We start from the raw sequence: 19,418 nt of genomic DNA on the forward strand, positions 1-19,418 counted from the left end.
CCCTCCATGTACATGAATGAAAGTCTGAATTGCATCACAAATGTCTCCTTCGACCTCCCAGAGAGTTAAGACATGTTCTCTTCAGCTTAATTTCTGTTCAGTTTCTAATTTCCTTCCCTCAAAAACAATTCAATTTAGTTCAGCTCAGTAAATCAAAACAGGCCCTTATTTTAGTGCTGTAAATTCTAATGCCTCACTCACACAATCATGAAAGAACGGTATATTTTGAAGCAGAAGAAAATCAAGAAATATATAACAGGAGGCCAACACATACAAAAATACTTTTACGACCAAGTCATTTATTCCACATTCAAAAGCCAAGGATATCATAAATATTCAATAAAACATGAGGCAAAATACATACAAAAAAAGATTGAAAGAAAAATAACTTCGCAAGCAATTTTATTCCGCAAGAGCCTACAAAATAGCAGCAGAGTATAAAATGAATACGGTAGATCAATGTCTTCCACCATAATGTAAACCAGAGTTTCACCACATGTAACCTAATAAGTAATAACAATTATAAACCTGGATATCTCTGCCCTTCACCAGAGGGGAAAAATGGAAGAGGAAAGCAAGGAGAAAGGGCAAAAATGTTGTTTCAATCCGTGTTCAACACTACAACATAACTGATCAAAAGTTCGGTACTGTACTTAATCTGCTCTTGACTGTCCTGCACGAGATGACAAGATGATGCCGACAATGAGACCGTATAGAGCAAGTGCTTCAGCAAAAATGAGGATAAGAATCATTCCGACGAAAAGCTTGGGTTGCTGTGCATTGGCTCTGTCCAACATACAAGGAATAAGATGTATTAGGGACTACAATAAGTAATTCCGTGCCAAATCTTCCAGTAAGATATTAAAGCATGATGTAAGTCAGTCATGGTATTGCGCAGACGGCAGGAGAGAAAATATTTTTAAGCATGCAAACTGAATACTGAAACTAGTGGGGCATTAATAAAGGAAAATAAATTTTCCCAGACTGACAGAAACAATGATCTTCCCAAAGCAACTTTAGTTACAAAACCCCACAAAACTATTATGGGCACTCAGTGTGTGATGAACCCAAATATGGTTCAGCCTATATGGGTCTACATCCGTAGGGCAAGGGTTGACAACCATGGTCAAGGAGCAGCACCCGAGAAGAAGAAAGAAGCAGCAGCAGGAAAAGGTTGAACAAGGGTCAACCACAACAAAGAACAACAGACAAAAGTAATTAAGAGAAGAAGAAGGAAAGAACAAGCAGCTTCAATTATGTTAATTATGGTTTTTCCCATATTAGTAATCAAGTCACATGTATTTCTTAAGTTATGAGTATAAGTAATGTAGTAAACTCCTTAGTGAAGGTATCCAGAAAATTGCAAGGCAAAACACTAGAGAGTGGCAACCTCAAGTTGCTTGGAGACTTGTAGCCTCAAGCTACTACCCCTTGTAACCTTCGATTATCTTATGAACAATCAGTCCTTCTTCTAGTTTGTGTGAATTTCGTTAAGTCAGCCCCAGCCCATAACATAGTGTAAAGACTATTGCAGGAGAAATCATGGGTAAAAGAATATTAAAAAAAATGAATCAAGATGAACAATGTAAAGGACAGCAGAAAAGAGAGAAAGCAAGGCCACTCATGTGACTCAACACAAAGAGACCCCTTCTCTAGCTGGAGGAAAAGAAGATATGGTGTACAGGAAGAAAATAAAATATAATTCGTCTACTCTAACTTGCAGTTGTATTTTGCATATGACAAAAGAATGCAATAGTTCACGGTGTGGGAAAAACATGCCATCCACTTAGATATGAGAGTAAGCGGAAGACGTATTTATCGCATAAAATACAATAGATAAGACAATTGCCCCTATAGCTACAGACCCTTCTACCAAAAGGTATTGAGAAGGCTGCTAGAATACTAAACCTGCATTAATGAATAATGCACATTGCTTCACTATAGCTCCAATTTGCTAGAATTCCATTTGGTCTTCTCTTAATTATCCAAATCATCCCATTCCCAAGTAATGTAAAACTTTATCAAATAATCAAAAGGAAATTTGAGTACAACTAAAAATGTTTTACATGAAAACATCTTCAATTGAATCACAAATCTTGTTGCCTAAACCATTCAGGCCAATCAGCTATATTTTCACAAACACTCACCCCTAAGATAGGACATTAGTAACTAATCAAATTAACATTCTAAAGTCTAAACTGATACACCTTTCATCATTTAATATCTACACACTTTCTACTTTAGCAATCATATAACAAACTCAATTTTGACCGTTGGTGATTTATATAAAAGGAGAAACATAATCATGTGGGATCTTGATATATTTATCACACTATATGCTTTCAAACTATCACTTTCTTATAATATTTACTAATTGATAATTATTAATTAAGGATATTTGTGGTCAAAGTTATGTGTTGCAAGCATGCAAGCCTCAGTGTGTATATTTAAGAGATAACAAAAAGTACATAAAACAGAGGTAGTGATTTTTGGCTACAGATTGGTTCCGTGTGATTTAGCGTGCTTCATGATCAAACTTCCAATGATATGTACTGCAGAAGTTGGCTTGAAGGGTGCAATAATAGCCAACTCTAATATACTTGTGAAATGTGAACTGAACAAATTCGATACAAGCTAATATCAGTGGATAAACATTTCAAAGCATAGAAAGAAGCATATTGCTTATGATTTATAAAAGCTTTATCATACCCAAAAAACCATTTGAGATTCTAATGTGATAAATACACTTTATTTCAAGGGCGGACAGGGGTGGGGGATGAAGACTTTTTCCAGTTTTGAACCCCAATTCTATATATATTTACCAAGATTAGTAAATTACCATATAATCTACAAAAACCATTCAAACATAGGGCCTCTGAAGTCAGAACCCACTTCCAGAAAAACCACCCCTGCCGCCTAGTGCCTAGTGTTAGACTGTTTGTACTCATACATTGAAAAAGAGATTTTGAGCAGAGTTTATTGAACCTACTCACAAGCAACATATATGGATTTTCACACTGAAAAAGATGTACACACTAAATGTATTAGATCATCCAAATACAGACGTATCAGTAGCAGCACATAGCTGAGAATCGTAATCTGATCATCTCATGCCCCACGGACAATGTTTTGAATAACGTAAAGCCATAAACCACATTTACTAATGATTCCCGAACAGGTAACTAGAAAATATACCTTAAGTTCTAGCAATCATCACAATTTTCTAAGCAGTCCAGTCAAATCCACATTGAGCAAGTCCAATTACATCAATAAAAGCAGCAACAATTCCACAAAATAAGTCAAAAGCATAAAAACATTGGATCATCAAAGCATTCTTCCAAAAAAAAAAACAGATCATCATCAACCAAAACAACTAAAAACCCAAGTCAAATCAAATCAAACCCAAATCACAAATCCAAATCAACAAACAGAAAGTCAAAACAAAACGATCAAAGGAGAGAGAAGTATAAATCACCTAACACCAGCATCACCAACAATACCAATAGCCATACCAGCAGACAAACCAGCAAGACCACAAGCAAGACCAGATGAAAGATGAGCATAACCATCAAAAAGGTAGTATGATTTAGCTTTAGGGTTAATTCCAGTACTAATAATCACAGCAATAATCAACCCATAAATACCCAACACTCCAGCCATAACAACTGGAACAATTGACTTCATCACGAGTTCTGGCCTCATTACTCCCATTGATGCTACTCCCACCCCACTCTTTGCTGTCCCATAAGCTGCTCCCATACCTTCAATTCAACAAATTCAAATACCCAGATCAAAAAAATTGAAACTTTTCACAATCAAAGGTAATTTAAATTGAAATACCAAATACCCAGATCAAAAAAATTAAAACTTTGTGTAATCAAAGATGAATATAATTGATACACCACCAACCCAGATCAAAAAATTGAAAAAATTGACAGAAATTGAATCTGAAATTGCTTACATGAGAAGACTAGGGCAGCAGCGGCACCGAGAAAGCCGAAGAACGGCGCCGTTTCATCGCCGTTAAAGACAGCGGTTGACATGGTTAATGAGATGATCGGAAGGTGTTTGATGAAATGCTTGATCCGATCTGAGAATTGAAAACGAGAGGAGAGGAGAGAAGATGGTGGGGTGGAATATGAGGATATAGAGGAGACAAATTTTTGTTGAATTACTACTTTATCTTTTTTTTTTTTTTTTTCCTCTTTTCCTTTTCTCGTGATAAAATTAAATAATTTTGAGATTTTATTTTATTTTATTTTTAATTTTTTGGTTTTGTTTTGTTCTGGAAAAAGAACTGGGAAACTTCGTGGACTTGTCAGTTATCATATGTTGGTTGTCATTTTTAGGGGTTAAAGGTTTGGGCTAGTTGTGAATTTCAGTCCAATTTAGCTAGAGATTTCTTTGATCCGAGATCTGTTTAGTGTGTTATGCTACATTCAATCATCCGATATAATGTGAAACTGTGACGGGTAAATTCAAGTTTTTCTTACAGATAAATTTGTGAATACTTCCTCCCACAGTCAAATTATTTTTTTATTTTTTAAATGATAATAAAACTAAAAAAGGGCACATAAATCATATATATATATATAACTAATATATTAAGGTAAATTTTTAGTCAGGTTACAAGACAGCGATACGGTGTTCTAGTTTTTTGCCAAGTGTCGCGCCACGTAGACAACATTTAAATATTCGTATGACACATGAGATTTATTTGGGTATATTTTCAATAATAAAAAAAGTTGTATTTTTTTATTAGGAAAAAACTTGGATAGATTTTGAAGGATAAAAAATCTAAGTTTAGAATTTTATTTCAATACACTTTGGATAGATTTATAGGATAAAATTGTTGGTTTAAAGTTTTATTTTCGATAAAATACCATTATTTCGTACACGAATAAATTATAAGTTTAGCCAAACCACGAGACAACAACATCTAGCATTTCAACTTTTCAACAAATATTGCGCTACATAGACAACAATTAAATAATTTATCATTGAAATTTATTTTTATGTCATAATTTTTTGCAGCGAAGGAAGTAGTTTAAAACGTATAACATTCTTTTACAATTTATTCTAATCAATTGAAATAAAATACTTCACAATCAAATATGATTTTATTACCGTTTGTAGACATGTTAATCGGTCGGGCCACGGGTCTTTTCGAGTCGGTCAACGCTAGCCCAAAGTTTCGGGTTTGGGTCAACCTAACGGGCTTTAAACAATTTTTTTGTTTGATTTATTTTGGCTAATTTTTAGAAAATTCTAATATTTCAAGCTTAACTTGCTATTTTTTAAAATCGAACATTTTCACAATATTATTATAGTTGTCATTACATGCCTACTACATAATTTAAATAAAAAGTTATCTTAAATTCAATAAACTACCGCGGCATCGAAAAGGGCACCAAACTAGTCAATGTATAAAGTTGTGAGTGCAGATAAACTAAATATGTTGATATCTGAGATTAACTAGAGCTCCCCAATTGTGAATATGTGATCAATTCAAATATCCGATTCAATTAAATTTTTATCTTATTTTATGAAATTTGTGTAATTCGTATTTATGTGCAATTTATGGAATTTAAGATAAAAAAGATAATGTTGGGTTTCGATGAGTCCGATTCACCGCGGAAAATAAAACCTGAGCCCAAGAACAAACTCACAATTAATATAACAAAATGCATAAATAACAAGATTAGAGAAAAGACTAAATTACCCTTGTAACGTGCTTCGCTCAACCGGATGGAGCTCTTACTTGAGACAGCCGAGCCTCACAAATGGCAATGACTTCCAACGAAGTCCACCCACAACTCGACCCGACCGGTCTACTACTTGGTGGTTAGCCAAGTCCGACCAAAACACTACTTGAGTAATTAATGAACTTATAGGTTTTCTCTCAAGTGGAGATGTTTAATTGAGTTCTTACTCAAGTGAATAATCCCAACTCCTAAGGTTGGTATTTATAGGCAAAGGCTCTCCAAAATTCCTATCATATTTCCATGTGGGAGAAGATGATAGTGTGAGAAAGATAAGCAATTAATTTAATTCTAAATTAAATTAAATTGCAAGGCAAATAATCAAACAACACTTGGCACACACATAGGAGTGGTTAGGTGAGGACCACATGGTCTCCTTGATCCCTACGCCATCAAACCCACCAATCATAAGAGGGCATGATCGGTCAACCTCCTTGGTCACCAAGGAAAAACCGGTCAAGGCCCCCTTTTTGACTTGCTTGGGCCTTGCACCCACACGCAAGCCAAGGGGCTGCATGCGCTGCTAGGCCTCGGCTAGCTAGCACGCACCGCAAGCCCGCAAGGCTGCTATGCGCTGCTTGGCTTCGGCCAGCAAGCACGCAAGCCCTAGCTAGCTGCTTGGTGCTTGCGCCTTGCTTGCGGCAGTATGTGTTAGCCTAATATGTCGTGTCGTGTCGTTTGCTTATTTTACGTCTCGTCGATTTATTAATTCGACTCGACTTGCGACGCTCCTAGCTCGATATCCGACGTCTATGTTCAATACTCGAGCGACTCATTAATTCCTTCCGAATTAATTCGTCGTGTCGGATCGTTAGTTGCTTGGGTGTGACCCGAAGGGTTCAGTCAAGATTAAGCTGTAATATTAATTATGCATTTAATATTACTGATCGGAAGCGGCCTCCACCTAGGTATTCCGATCACTTGAACTTACTGAATAAATAGCTTTCCAATAGCTCCGACCCTCTATCGGAATAATACACTTGTTCGAAGGACACCATTCCTTTCAGATAAGGTTAGATATTCAAAGGCAAATATTAAACTTAGATATTAAAAGGCAAATACTTGTTTAAATAAAATTGTTAAAAGGTGTGTTCCATTCATATGATAGGATTGAAGGACCGATATCCATTTTAACCTTTTATCAAAGCTCATTTGAATTTATTTTTGTTGAGTTGATCCCACGCGGAGAATACTAAAGTGAACAAAACAAAATCTAAGTTTAACCTAAATACAAAGCATAGCCTCATTGTGTGACTCGATTGACTCTCTAACTTGAGAACATGATGTACATTATGTGTTTTCACCTTTTTAGTGTTTGAGCACGGTTATCTTTAGGTGTTCTGTATTAATTTTTCACATCATTCATCCACGTCAAAAGCTAATCTAATACTCGTACAAGTAATATTTTTGGTTGTCAAATTTCAAAAAATTAATTCTACTTCCAAGGCAATTTTTGGAAGAGAAATAGAGTGAATAAAAAAAATTGGATTCATATGATCGAGATAGAGATTTTAGCACTAGTAATTAAAAAGAAAAATGATGCAACTAATTTGAAATTTTCGTTTTATGAAAGTGATGCAATTAAAAAGAAACGGAGAAAATATCTTACGGAGTAATTTTGTACCAAATTACAAAAATAACTTTTTATATTATTTACATAAATTACCACAATTATTTAAGTAAATTAAACCTAAAAAAAACCGAGCATAAATATTGAGTCGTTTGACAGTAGAAAAATATTGTACAACATTAACGCAGGTTAGAAAAACTCTCCCTCTCTTTGTCTCACAATCATTGAAGATTACTCCAAATTTATCATTCAAACAACTTTCTTTCTTCCATTGAAACATCTTGAAAGGTAAGGGTTTTTTTTTTTTTTTTTTCCTTTGATTTCAATTTTTAATTTCATAATCTAGGGTGTAGTTTCACAAATTCGTTAATTTAATTGTTAGTAAAGTCAATTTAGGATTAAGTTCTATCAATTGTCCCATGGCATGTTTAAATGTATGTTGGTAAGCCTTATTTGCGTTGTCCTCACTTGTTGTAAAAGTTTAAAGGTTAATGTCATTAATGACCTTCATTAGTACTGTGTAAGGGCTTTTTATGCCTATAGTAACTCAAGTTACTTTACATTCCTTTCGTTTATTGTAAACTCAATTTAATTAATGTAATTTCAGATGTTTTTTAAAAAAAAATTAAAAAATCTAAAAAACTTACAAAGAATTAATACAAGCTTTGGTGTGTGAAAGTAATATTTGAAACCGAAACTTCGAAAGAATCAAGGAAAATTAATACTCCGTACGAAGTTCTTTTTAAAACAGGTTACTTAAAACTCTTATAAATCACGCTCTCTTCATAATTAGACGATCATAAAAAGACCCGCCCTATTTATTTACTCCCTCCATTTTTAAGTACTTGTTCCACTTTTCTTTTTTGGCCGTTTTTAAATACTTGTCCCATTTTCTTATTTGGAAAGTTTTTATAATATTTAATTCATTTCTCTTACCTAGTGACCCAACCTAAGTTATATTTCATTAATTTCATATTCTCTCTTCGTCAATTTTTTCCACTTTTATATTCTTCCACCTACCCCACTACTTTTATATTTTATTACTTTCTCCAATTTCGTATTTAGAAACGGAAGGAGTATTAGACGCAGTCACGCTGGGTTCAAAGGCCTCTATTCCTACCTCTCTCAATTATTTCATTGAAGCGCACTCAACGTTCTCCATTGAAGCGCAGTTGACGTTCTCCGTTAAATCTAATTCTTGTATCCCCATTGAAGTAGCTTCTAAGGTAAGTTGTTTGTTGTTGTTATCATCATATCAATTTCACAATCTAGGGTTTATATTTCATCTAATCTAATTTAATTTTCAGTGCTTTAAGTTTAGGGTTCGTAAATCTCAACTATTGATTCTAAATTCTTAGATTATGAAACATCATAACCAAAAGAAAAGAAAATTACGAGATTATTGAATCAAATATCCCTAAAATTATGTATTTTTCGAGATAATTGAATATGAAATTAGATTATGAACCATTTTGTTTGTGTTGTTATGGTTTGTTCAATATGATGATTGCATACGGCCTTCAAGAGGAAGGCATATATTACTCTTAGTAGCTTGACATAATAAGGTTGATTTAGACAGGGACTCGCCTTGTTGAACAGGCTTAATTTTTTTAATCGATATTCTTTGGTTTTATGAGTTTTGGATAATGAATTACTAAAATTATACAAGTGTAATGCTAGCCAATACTGGCTATTTAGGCTGCAACTGGACTTCATTACCTTCTTGAAGTATTTAGCTATTTAGGGAGTATAATGTTGCATTACCTTCTTGTGTATGCTGCTAGAATTGGTGTGGCAGTTTTTTTTTTTTTTTTTTTTTTTTTTTTTTTTTTTTTTTTTTTTTTAATCTAAGATTTGATATACTTCGTACTTTCGTAGTACATGTTTCAATGTTAATTAATTGATAATTCTTGCTGGCCAAATTGTTAATTTTCCCACCTATGCAATTTTGCAGTTTCCGGTGTGTGCTGTTGGCTCTGTGCATAAGCTAGGTTCTTCAAAGTTAGTATGTCTGAGGGAAATGAAAATAAGACTGAACAAGGTTTGATTCTTTTCCGGCATATCAATATTTTTGCTCCTATTCCTGTTTTATATTTTGATTGTTGCTGACTTTCTTTTTCTTGGGCAGTGTGCAGCTTTGTTAAAAAACCAATGGGGAACAAAAACATGAGAAAACGGCCTATAGTTGACGCTGGAGATGATGATAAAGGGGAGAGTTTTGTGACACACTCTGCTAAAAGGCCTGCTACTGGGACATCCAAGCGGACTGTGTCCGAGGAATCAACCAAGGATGAAAAAAATGTGCTGTTTCAATATGAGTCTTCGAAAGAGATTCAGGTGCAGAATGATAGCAAAGCCACAGCTACTCTTGAAACTGAGACAGACTTCTCAAGAGACTCCAGGGCTATTCGAGAGCGAGCTCTCATGAAAGCTGCGGAGGCGTTGAAGGGAAAAACTAACAAGACATCTGGTGATGAAAAGGTATATAAGGGTATGAACAGTTACACCGATCACAGAGCAGGTTTCCGCCGTGAGCAAACTGTTGCTGCTGAGAAAGCTGGTGGGGCTCACGGACCTCTCAGGGCCTCAGCTCATATTAGAGTATCTGCTAGATTTGACTACCAACCAGACATTTGTAAGGACTACAAAGAAACTGGCTACTGTGGCTATGGTGACTCATGTAAGTTTATGCATGATCGGGGTGATTATAAGTCTGGATGGCAGATGGAAAAAGAATGGGATGAAGCAGAAAAGGCTAGAAAGAGAAATTTAGCTATGGGATGTCATGACAGTGATGAGGATGATGTTGATCATGACTCGGAAGAGGACGATGATTCCTTGCCATTTGCCTGTTTTATTTGTAGGGAACCTTTTGTCGACCCAGTAATGACGAAATGCAAGCACTACTTCTGTGAGCATTGTGCTTTGAAGGTAATTGAAAATTTTCATCTGTTTTTCTGATATTATGCTTGCCATGAGTGCTTGTGATTTATGCATGACATGCTTTGTTTTTAGTAACAAATTCTGAAGTTTATTTGCTGCTGATGACTTTTGAACTTTGGTATGGAAGGGCTTCGTTCCATGTAGTATTGTAGTTGACTCAATTGTGATGTGTCCTTAACTCCTTATCACACCTAGTTTGAAAAGCAGGTTTCCCATCACTCTATTACCAATCATTTAAATGAATGAATAATCTTGGGATGAATGAAAAATCTTTTGACTCTGAAGATTTCGATGAAAATTGGGCTGTGTTTTTTGAGCTATATTTAGCTGGAGCCAAATGGTTTACAATCTCAAAATTTCACTTTTCTTTACTTTGTGAACTTGCCTTTGGGTCCCTTAACTATGGAAAAGCTTCAATGAATGCTATACGAAGCTAAAGCTTGGCAATGTTTATGCATTAGCACAATATCGAGGAAAATAGTGGGTGACTGGGTGGTAGTCTGGTAGAAGGTAAAATGAAAAGGCAAGGCTGCAAGATTGTCACAGATGGACATGTCTGTTCACAGGCTATGGCTATGTTTTATAGCCTCATCGGACATAAATCTTGCACCTACTTTTTCTTCCACAAAATTAACTGAAAAAATATTGTTTGTTGTATAACTACTCCCCCCACCCCCCCTTCCCCTTAAAAAAAAAAAAAAAAAGAATAAAGAAAAAAGCGAGAGCTTGCTGCTTATGCTCATTGGCATGGCATCAACATCTGGTTTATCTTCTGAATTTGGCAGTGTTTGCTGACCAGGATTTTCAGGATTGAAGCTTGTGGGCATGTAGGTACAATAGGAAAATTAAGGGTACAAATTTATGCAACTGTAAATTCTTTTTTCACAATAAAAAATTCTATCCTAAGGGATTGGGGGGGGGGGGGGGGGGGGGCGGGTATAATGTCAACATAATTGGCTTGTCTGGCTATTGATGCCATATTTGAATAGTTTAATTTATTACTAGTACTTATGTTTCATAGCAATTGCCATTGTTCTTTTGGGTATGATTTTTTTGTTGGTCATGTGGATACACTTCATCTACTGGGTTGTGCTAGTTAACTTTTTCCGTTGGTGCAATGGTGTTTTTGACCTTTCCTCTTGGATGTCTCATCATTTACTAATTTGAGCTTTTCTTTTGGATGCAGCATCATGCCAAGAACAAGAAGTGTTTCGTTTGCAACCAGCCTACCCTAGGAATCTTTAACACTGCTCATGAGATACGTAAAAGGGCAGCAGCAGAAAAAAAATGAAGAGTTTGTAAATCTACACTCTTATTCTGTACTTTAGACTAGTATACTGCAGGAAATTTCACTTCGGATTTTCTAGCTACATGGCAAAACAGTAGTTTTCAAAGAACTAGTATTTATTTCTTTTAGGATATACTTCTGGAAAAAAATATTTGTCACTGTAATTCTCGAGGGGCTTTGATTATGTAAATGGGTTTTGGCATGTGCTTAGCTTAAGCAACTATTACTGGAAAAACAGAGTACATTGTGTTAAAGAGGCATATTGGCTCTTGCAGTTACTGCTCAACTTCCAGTTTGGATGATCATCATAAACCATGGTTGTAATTTTTCGAGGAGTGGATCTGGATCCTGTGTTTTTTACATGCTCAAATAGCTGGAAGCTGATTTGACCAAAGTCAAATGGAAAAAATCAGTTGCTTTTACTTCAATTTTGGTACGTGCCATTTCTTTTTTTTTCCTTTTTTTTTTTTTTTTTTTTTTTTTTTTTTTTTTTTAATTCGACATAGAACTATGGAAGTAGGTGATGAACAGGTGAAATGTATGCTTTTTTTGGCTTGAAGGGTTGAAGTTTTTGGTTGAAGACCGTTCGAAGTAAAAGTCGAAAATTTTGAGTTAGAGGGAAAAAAAAAAAAACTTTTTATACTTGAAAATCAATGTATGATATTAATCCAAAAAAGTGAATGGAGAATGCGTAATTAAGATTGCAACTACAGTTGTGGACATTGTCACGAGGAAGAATCAGGGAAGCCAAATCTACCAAACATGTTAAAAAATACCGAAAACAGATTAAATATTAAAATTATACTCAGTAGTAAGATATTCAAATTCTATAATTCTAAATAAAAGGCCACTTCTACGAACATGAACTGTTATATCTAATTACAAATTTACACCTATGTACTGATCGGCTTAATCCGAATTGTGGAGTATTAACAATACTGATCAGTTCAATCCGAAATGTGGAGTATTAACAATCAAATAGAGTACTATCTCTTTTACAAATTCCAAGTATATCAGTTTATTGCAAAACGTTGAATTGTTGCTTGTGTTTTTCTTTCTTTTTTCTCACTGTCAAAAAAAAAAAAAAAAAAAAAAAAAAAAAAAAAAAACTGGTACAAAGTTCATACTCCGTATCTTTATGGACAAATATCATACAATTATTGGATAACTCTGTCCTGCTTTATCATGTCTGATGCACTAAGTCTGAAGCATTAAACAACGTGCACACAAAATACCAAAAATAAAAATTACATTGTATACAAGTATGTTGTTAATGGAGTTAGAGAAAGAAAAAGAAAGAGAAATGGCGATAAAACTGAACAATGGATTCAAAATGCCCACAATTGGACTTGGAGTTTGGCGAATGGATGACAAGGATGTCAAAAATCTCATCCTTAACGCCATTAAAATCGGCTATCGTCACTTTGATTGCGCTGGTATTCTCTTTATTTCCTATTATTAAGCTGCAAATACCACATTTTTTTTAACCTGCATGTAATCAAGTAATCTTAGGGTCAAACTATGGTTTTAATTTTTTTGGGGGGTTATTTTTATGGGGAGTTTATACAAATTTTTGCATGCCGAATCAATCAAATAAATTAGTGTTTGAATTAAATAAAATTAGTTGAATTTGACTACTTTGATTTGAAACAAATCCATTTGATTTATGGCTGTTTCACCTGTGTTAATTGGGTTGAATTTTTTGTAAGAATTTATTTTAGTCTTTTTTTTGATTCAATTTTGCATGTGTATTGTTGCACTTTGGGAAATAGTTGTTTATGTATGTGCAAGTTGTTAGTAAAGGACTGATGATGAGCCTTGCCTGTTTGCTAGCTACCACTCTACTAGATCAGCTTGGTCAAAACCCGATTTTAGTGAGCTCGTGTGAAGCTCAAGTTTAGTCTGAGACTGTAACGTTCTAAGCTGTGCACCACTGCACCACTTTGCTTGGCAATGAAGCTCATGAGCTGGAATCTCTGATTGATTGTTTGAATTGAAAAGAGTAGATGGGTTGTGATATTAAAAAAGGATTTTACAAACTCTGTTATGAAAGCCTTATAATACAGGGAAAGAATTAGAAGTAGGAATATTATAACTTGAGGAAAAGTATGTGCTAGGTTTATTTGGCTGGAAATGGAGAAGAAAGATTTAGTGATTGAGTTTGGCTTGAGCATGAGTTGAGTTATGAGCTTGAGCTTGCTCGGCTTCTTATCATCCCTCATTCTGAGCTTCTGACCAGGTCATGAATGGAGGCCTCGTGATGCTGTTGTGTGATTATGGTTCTGTTTCTTGTTTCAGAATGACTATTAAGTTTACAAAGTCTAGGGTTGTTTTATTTCAGAGCCATCTTATGTGCAAGCCTTAGAATGTCGAGTAGAAAACTCTCATGGTCATTACAATGTACTATTATCTTACTGTCTTTGCTGATAAGATTACGATGTGTAATTGGGTACAATTCTTGCAGCTTTTTACCAGAATGAAGCTGAGGTTGGGGAGGCACTTGCTGAAGCAATACAAACTGGGCTTGTTAAAAGGGAGGATCTTTTCATAACAACTAAGGTCTAAGGAGGACAAAGTTTCTAATTTGGGAGGAACTTTGATCACCGGATGACATTTACACTCACTTATCATGTATAATCCTATTGCAGCTGTGGAGCTCTGACCATGGACATGTACATGAAGCGTGCAAAGATAGTTTGAAGCAACTTCGACTTGATTATTTGGATCTCTACCTAGTTCACTTACCTGTAGCCACAAAGCATACTGGTAAAATTCAAATTCTTGCCTCTTGAATGATGAATTGCCAATTTTTTTTTTTTTTTTTTTTTTTTTTTTGGCAGTGTTATGAGATGGATAAAAGCAATTTTCATAGTCTCATTCTTGATTACTTGAATATAGAGTATGTAAATGCCCAAGAGCTATGCATGTCTAGGATGTTACATGAAGACTTTTTTATTAGATTTTGATTAATTTCCTTAAGCCATTAGTTGCTTTGCTCATATACTGACATACTGTGTATTATATGTTTTGAGTTTAGGTGCTTCAAATTCACTGAAAAAGCTGATACCGACAATATTCTTCTCTTGTGGATTTCAGAAGAGTCATGTAGGAATATATATCAACTGGTAATTTTAGTGATGTAAACTAAGCTTTTATGTACAATGCTCTTACAGGAGTTGGTATCACTGCAAGTGCATTGGATGAGGATGGCGTGCTGGATATTGACACTACTCTATCCTTGGAGACCATTTGGCATGCCATGGAAGATCTCGTTTCTACGGGTTTGGCTCGAAGCATTGGTATCAGGTAACTCTAATAAATCTACTTGAAACCTTATCTGATTTTGCCTAATCACTCTGATGTGAAAGGTTTGGTCTTGTAGTTACGTAAATAACATGCAAGGGTAATGCTCCACCCTCGGAGGACCTTGCTGTATGAGGCCTATTAATGTCTTTCGTATTCAAACTTTTATTTGAGGAATTGTATCACATCTGAATTTATTGTCATTCACTTCACATCTCATTATTTTGTATAGTGCTATAGATGTTCTCCCGTTGGACTTTGCTGTTTAGTAACCAGTATGTAGCCGGGAGTCTGAACTCTGGTGTTTAGATTACTAATTACTTAAATTGGTTGCAGCAACTATGACCTCTTTCTCACAAGAGATTGTTTAGCGTATTCCAAAATTAAGCCTGCTGTGAACCAGATTGAAACACATCCGTATTTCCAACGTGAATCTCTGGTGAAATTCTGTCACAAGCATGGAGTCTGTGTTACCGCCCATACTCCTCTGGGAGGTGCTGCTGCCAACACTGAATGGTTTGGATCAGTATCTTGTTTGGATGATCCAGTTCTTAAGGCAAGTGTTTCCATTTGTTCTTATGCAAATATTGTCTAATTTCAGTCGCATCAAGCTGTTGGCAACTTTGCATCTAATCCTGTTTCTTTATGATCAGGGTCTCGCGAAAAAACACCAAAAGACAGCAGCACAGATATCTCTTCAATGGGGGATCCAGCGCAATACAATTGTCATACCAAAGTCATCCAAGCTAGATAGATTGAAGGAGAACTTTCAAGTTCAAGATTTCGAGCTGACAGAAGATGACATGGAACAGATTAAAAGCATAGATCGTAAATACCGGACCCATCAAACAACAAAGTTCTGGGGAATAGATGTATATGGATGAAGGTGAAGTGCTTGAACTAAGAATAAGATTTTAGAACCTAGTTAAAAGAACAAGGGATATGCATGTCTAGTTTATGTATCATTTGTAGCTAAGATAAAAAAACAAACGTGGCACATCTTTGGAACTCTTAAGCATTATTTCTTTATTACAATTGATAAAATTCAGTAAAAATCGTGTGTTTGAATAAAATATTTGATTTATACTACTCATTGTGATCCCATTTACGAACCGATAAAATTGGGGAAGACTATTCAATTGCTACAATAAATATGTAGCAGGCAAAACTATAAACAGCACGTCACACATGAATGATCGGTGTTAAAAAAAAAAAAAAAAAATGCATGGGTTCCACACTTCCACACTCGTATAAAATAATAATATCATGTTTTAGCAGCCATTATTATACGGAGTATTAATGATGATGATAAATTGATAATAGTGATCATAGTTCCAACAACAGTAAGAGAGAAAAATGGCGATAATATTGAACAATGGATTCAAAATGCCCATAATCGAACTTGGAGTTTGGCGAATGGAAAAGAATGATGTCAAAGATGTTATTCTCAACGCCATTAAAATAGGCTATCGTTACTTTGATTGTGCTGGTATTCTCTTTATCTTTTCTTGTTGATAAAGTTGCAATTTAAGCAAAGACCCAGATACTAATTTTTTCTTGGTGTCATTTTTACGAGGATTTTCTAATTTAGTTTGAAGCAAATCCATTTAATTATGCTTATTTTACCTGTGTTAATTGGGTTGAGAATTTAGTTGCTTAGTGTTTTATTAGTCTGCTTTTCATTTGATTATGCTCGTGTCGGTGTGTTAGTGTGTATGTCCAATTTCGCACTTTGGGAAATACGGAGCTCTTCTTTTTGTTAAACTCTAGGTCATGTTCATTACAATGTTTTTCTATAGTCATAAGCTCTTTTTGTTGAAAAGATACGATGTGTAAGTGTAACAGGGTAAGCTTTCTTGCAGCTTATTACCAGAATGAAGCTGAGGTTGGGGTAGCACTTGCTGAAGCATTTCAAACTGGGCTTGTTAAGAGGGAGGATCTTTTCATTACCACTAAGGTCAGTCAGTCTTTTTGCAAAGCGAAAAAAAGGGGACAAAGTTTCTAACATTGGGAAGAATTTTGGTTACCAGATGTCGATTTCACTCATTTTTCATGTATAATCCTATTGCAGCATAGCATGGACATGTACTCGATTCCTGCAAAGACAGTTTGAAGAAACTTCAACTTGATTATTTAGATCTGTACCTAGTTCACTTACCCTTAGCTACAAAGCATACTGGTAAACTTCAAATTCTTGACTCGTGAATGATGGATTATTGCGTTTTTTCTACATTTATGTTAGGGACAACATATGGCTGAAAATCAGATTGTTACAAAGTTAATTTCTTCGTGCAGTGGTATGAGATGGATAAGAGCAATATAAATAGTCTAAATACATGTGTAATTATAAATGGTCAATAGCTAGGCATGTCTATGATGTTACATGCATGAAGAATGTTACTTGTATAATTGGTTTTTTGTGCAATTGGTTTATGAACATTAGTTGTGGTGCGCATATACTGTATTCATTTTGAGTTTAGGCGCCTCATATTCACTGAAAGAGAGCTGAAGATACTGATAACATTCCTCTCTTGTAGCTTTTCGAAGGACTTATATAGGAATGTGTCAACTGATATTTAATTTAGTGATGCACGCTAAGCTTTTCTGTACAATGTTCTTACAGGAGTTATTACCTTTGCAAGTGTATTGGATGAGGATGGTGTGCTGGACATTGACACAACCATATCCTTGGAGACCACCTGGCATGCTATGGAAGATCTCGTTTATGCAGGTCTAACTCGCAGCATTGGCATCAGGTAACTCTGATGAAGCTACTTGAAATCTCCTTTTTTTTTTGGGTTCTATTTCCTATGCGTTATGTTTTTCCTTTGTTACAGAGATATCTCGTTAGTTACTTAAGCTTTAAAGACATCTTATTAGTTATGTAACAACAATGGCTATGCTCCACCCTCTAGAAAATCTGTTCTATGAGGCCTAATGCCTTTCTTATCCTACCTTTTTTTGATGATTCCAAAATATTTGAATTTATCTAATCATTCACTTCATTATATCAATAATTTCTATGATGCTACAGATTTATATAGTTGGGATTTGGTGTTTAGTAACTATTATGAAACCGGGAATCTGAACACATGACATCTTCACATTATTTTCCTGTGCTTGTCATGGATACATTTTACTCATAATAGTTGGATCTTTAATTTAGATTACTAAATATTTAAACTGGTTGCAGCAACTATAACATCTTTCAAACAAGAGATTGTTTAGCCTATTCCAAAGTCAAGCCTGCTGTGAACCAGATTGAATTACACTCTTACTTTCAACGCGATTCTTTGGTGAAATTCTGTCAGAAGCGTGGAATCTGTGTTACTGCCCATACTCCTCTAGGAGGTGCTGCTGCAAACACTGAATTGTTTGGAACAGTGTGCTGCTTGGATGACCCAATTCTTAAGGTAAGTGTTTCCTTGTGTTGTTACGCGAATATTGTCTTGTTTCAGTTGCATCAGGCAATATGAAGTACGAAGTATTATATATATTACGCCTGTAGTTTTAATAGCACCATTGCATGATAATCATAAAGGAAGCTGCACAAAGGCGTAGGCACCTTTAAATAAATCGTTTGCAAGGTATGATGGACTAACTTCAAATTATGATTATTTCAGAGTTTAGGAGTTCAATCTAGTTTGTCATTTTGAATCTGGTTTGCTCTGCATCTAATCCTGTTCCTTTTTATCAGGGTGTTGCGGAGAAACATAAAAAGACAGCAGCACAGATTGCTCTCCGATGGGGGATCCAGCGCAATACAGTTGTCATACCGAAGTCATCCAAGCTAGATAGCTTGAAGGAGAACTTCCAAGCTCTAGACTTTGAGCTGACAGAAGAAGACATCGAACTGATCAAAAGCATGGATCGCAAATACCAGACCATTCAAACAGAGAAGTTCTGGGGAATAGATGTGTCTGGATGAAGCCGAAGTGCTGAACTAAGAATAAGGTTTTAGGACCTAGTAAAGGGACATGTCCCTGTGTTGCTCCATGGTGTTTATGTATCATTTGCAGCTAAGATAAGAAACTAATTTGTCACATCTTAAGCATGTTTAATGTATTGCATTTGTCTCGCAAAATGCCATACTTCATTTCATCCTTAATTCTTCAGCCTCATATGCATCCCTATTACATATAGTGACTTGTTTCATGCGTATTGACCTCAAGTTGTGGATTGATGAGGGTTAATAGTCGTCGTTATGATGAAATGACTCACCACCATCATGCTTGTGGATATATTCGTTAGCCTAATCACTTGTTAATTATCAAAGTTGCATGTTTTCAAAGTCTTTACAAAATATATAGTACTAAACTACTTGTACTATGGACAATTTTGTCAAGTTAAATTATTGTATGCTGACAAAACATGGACTATAATATATGAATATAACACGTATAATAATATAGAGTATATTAATGATCAAAAATGCATATTTTCAAACAAAACATACTACGTATAAAAAAAATGATGGAGGGAGTAACTTCGTAGAGGGACTATCAATTAATTGCAAAATGTTAAACATCACACGATAGAAAGTTCATCTAAT

The 19,418-nt window shown here is 35.1% G+C and overlaps 4 protein-coding genes across 5 annotated transcripts; 3 read left to right on the forward strand and 1 right to left on the reverse strand.

Annotated features, from left to right (window-relative positions):
- Positions 1 to 373: 373 nt before the first annotated feature.
- On the reverse strand, positions 374 to 4,180 carry LOC145589894 (V-type proton ATPase 16 kDa proteolipid subunit). The gene is made up of 3 exons (XM_081646594.1): positions 3,962 to 4,180; positions 3,476 to 3,761; positions 374 to 786 (listed from the first exon to the last, which is right to left on the reverse strand). The coding sequence occupies exons 1-3, from the start codon at positions 4,041 to 4,043 to the stop codon at positions 654 to 656; spliced, it is 501 nt and encodes a 166-aa protein (XP_081502720.1). The 5' UTR covers positions 4,044 to 4,180; the 3' UTR covers positions 374 to 653.
- A 4,241-nt stretch (positions 4,181 to 8,421) lies between these two features.
- On the forward strand, positions 8,422 to 11,730 carry LOC145589897 (zinc finger CCCH domain-containing protein 1-like). Its single transcript, XM_081646597.1, has 4 exons — positions 8,422 to 8,558; positions 9,287 to 9,373; positions 9,461 to 10,263; positions 11,462 to 11,730. Exons 2-4 carry the CDS (start codon positions 9,340 to 9,342, stop codon positions 11,564 to 11,566), a joined length of 942 nt encoding a protein of 313 aa, XP_081502723.1. The 5' UTR covers positions 8,422 to 8,558; positions 9,287 to 9,339; the 3' UTR covers positions 11,567 to 11,730.
- Positions 11,731 to 11,869: 139 nt separating this feature from the next.
- LOC145589896 (NADP-dependent D-sorbitol-6-phosphate dehydrogenase-like) lies at positions 11,870 to 15,875 on the forward strand. 2 transcript variants are annotated; one of them, XM_081646596.1, is made up of 6 exons: positions 11,870 to 11,996; positions 14,028 to 14,122; positions 14,212 to 14,329; positions 14,737 to 14,869; positions 15,203 to 15,422; positions 15,520 to 15,875. In XM_081646596.1, exons 1-6 carry the CDS (start codon positions 11,963 to 11,965, stop codon positions 15,748 to 15,750), a joined length of 831 nt encoding a protein of 276 aa, XP_081502722.1. In that variant the 5' UTR covers positions 11,870 to 11,962; the 3' UTR covers positions 15,751 to 15,875. The 2 variants fall into 2 exon arrangements, with proteins under 2 accessions (XP_081502722.1, XP_081502721.1); XM_081646595.1 differs by lacking the exon at positions 11,870 to 11,996 and adding an exon at positions 12,013 to 12,999 and having other exon boundaries at positions 15,520 to 15,874.
- Positions 15,876 to 16,213: 338 nt separating this feature from the next.
- LOC145588187 (NADP-dependent D-sorbitol-6-phosphate dehydrogenase-like) lies at positions 16,214 to 19,021 on the forward strand. The gene is made up of 7 exons (XM_081644833.1): positions 16,214 to 16,355; positions 16,729 to 16,827; positions 16,882 to 16,898; positions 16,943 to 17,045; positions 17,490 to 17,622; positions 18,060 to 18,279; positions 18,564 to 19,021. Exons 1-7 carry the CDS (start codon positions 16,223 to 16,225, stop codon positions 18,792 to 18,794), a joined length of 936 nt encoding a protein of 311 aa, XP_081500959.1. The 5' UTR covers positions 16,214 to 16,222; the 3' UTR covers positions 18,795 to 19,021.
- Positions 19,022 to 19,418: the final 397 nt, after the last annotated feature.

Source organism: Chenopodium album, chromosome 17 (assembly GCF_948465745.1).
Source record: "Chenopodium album chromosome 17, dcCheAlbu1.1, whole genome shotgun sequence".
Taxonomy (NCBI): domain Eukaryota; kingdom Viridiplantae; phylum Streptophyta; class Magnoliopsida; order Caryophyllales; family Amaranthaceae; genus Chenopodium; species Chenopodium album.

What these genes read in the sequence shown, in the direction of transcription:
- LOC145589896 (XM_081646595.1), top strand. Translation starts at nt 12,828, where the DNA reads ATGTTGTTAATGGAGTTAGAGAAAGAAAAAGAAAGAGAAATGGCGATA. An exon ending in ATCTTTTCATAACAACTAAG is followed by an intron (nt 14,123 to 14,211) that starts GTCTAAGGAGGA and finishes ATCCTATTGCAG; the next exon opens with CTGTGGAGCTCTGACCATGG. An exon ending in GCTCGAAGCATTGGTATCAG is followed by an intron (nt 14,870 to 15,202) that starts GTAACTCTAATA and finishes AATTGGTTGCAG; the next exon opens with CAACTATGACCTCTTTCTCA.
- LOC145588187 (XM_081644833.1), top strand. Translation starts at nt 16,223, where the DNA reads ATGGCGATAATATTGAACAATGGATTCAAAATGCCCATAATCGAACTT. An exon ending in TCGTTACTTTGATTGTGCTG is followed by an intron (nt 16,356 to 16,728) that starts GTATTCTCTTTA and finishes GCTTTCTTGCAG; the next exon opens with CTTATTACCAGAATGAAGCT. An exon ending in CTTAGCTACAAAGCATACTG is followed by an intron (nt 17,046 to 17,489) that starts GTAAACTTCAAA and finishes ATGTTCTTACAG; the next exon opens with GAGTTATTACCTTTGCAAGT.
- LOC145589897 (XM_081646597.1), top strand. Translation starts at nt 9,340, where the DNA reads ATGTCTGAGGGAAATGAAAATAAGACTGAACAAG. An exon ending in TGAAAATAAGACTGAACAAG is followed by an intron (nt 9,374 to 9,460) that starts GTTTGATTCTTT and finishes TTTCTTGGGCAG; the next exon opens with TGTGCAGCTTTGTTAAAAAA. An exon ending in GTGAGCATTGTGCTTTGAAG is followed by an intron (nt 10,264 to 11,461) that starts GTAATTGAAAAT and finishes TTTTGGATGCAG; the next exon opens with CATCATGCCAAGAACAAGAA.
- LOC145589894 (XM_081646594.1), bottom strand. Translation starts at nt 4,043, where the DNA reads ATGTCAACCGCTGTCTTTAACGGCGATGAAACGGCGCCGTTCTTCGGC. An exon ending in TGCTGCCCTAGTCTTCTCAT is followed by an intron (nt 3,762 to 3,961) that starts GTAAGCAATTTC and finishes GTTGAATTGAAG; the next exon opens with GTATGGGAGCAGCTTATGGG. An exon ending in GTTGGTGATGCTGGTGTTAG is followed by an intron (nt 787 to 3,475) that starts GTGATTTATACT and finishes TATGTTGGACAG; the next exon opens with AGCCAATGCACAGCAACCCA.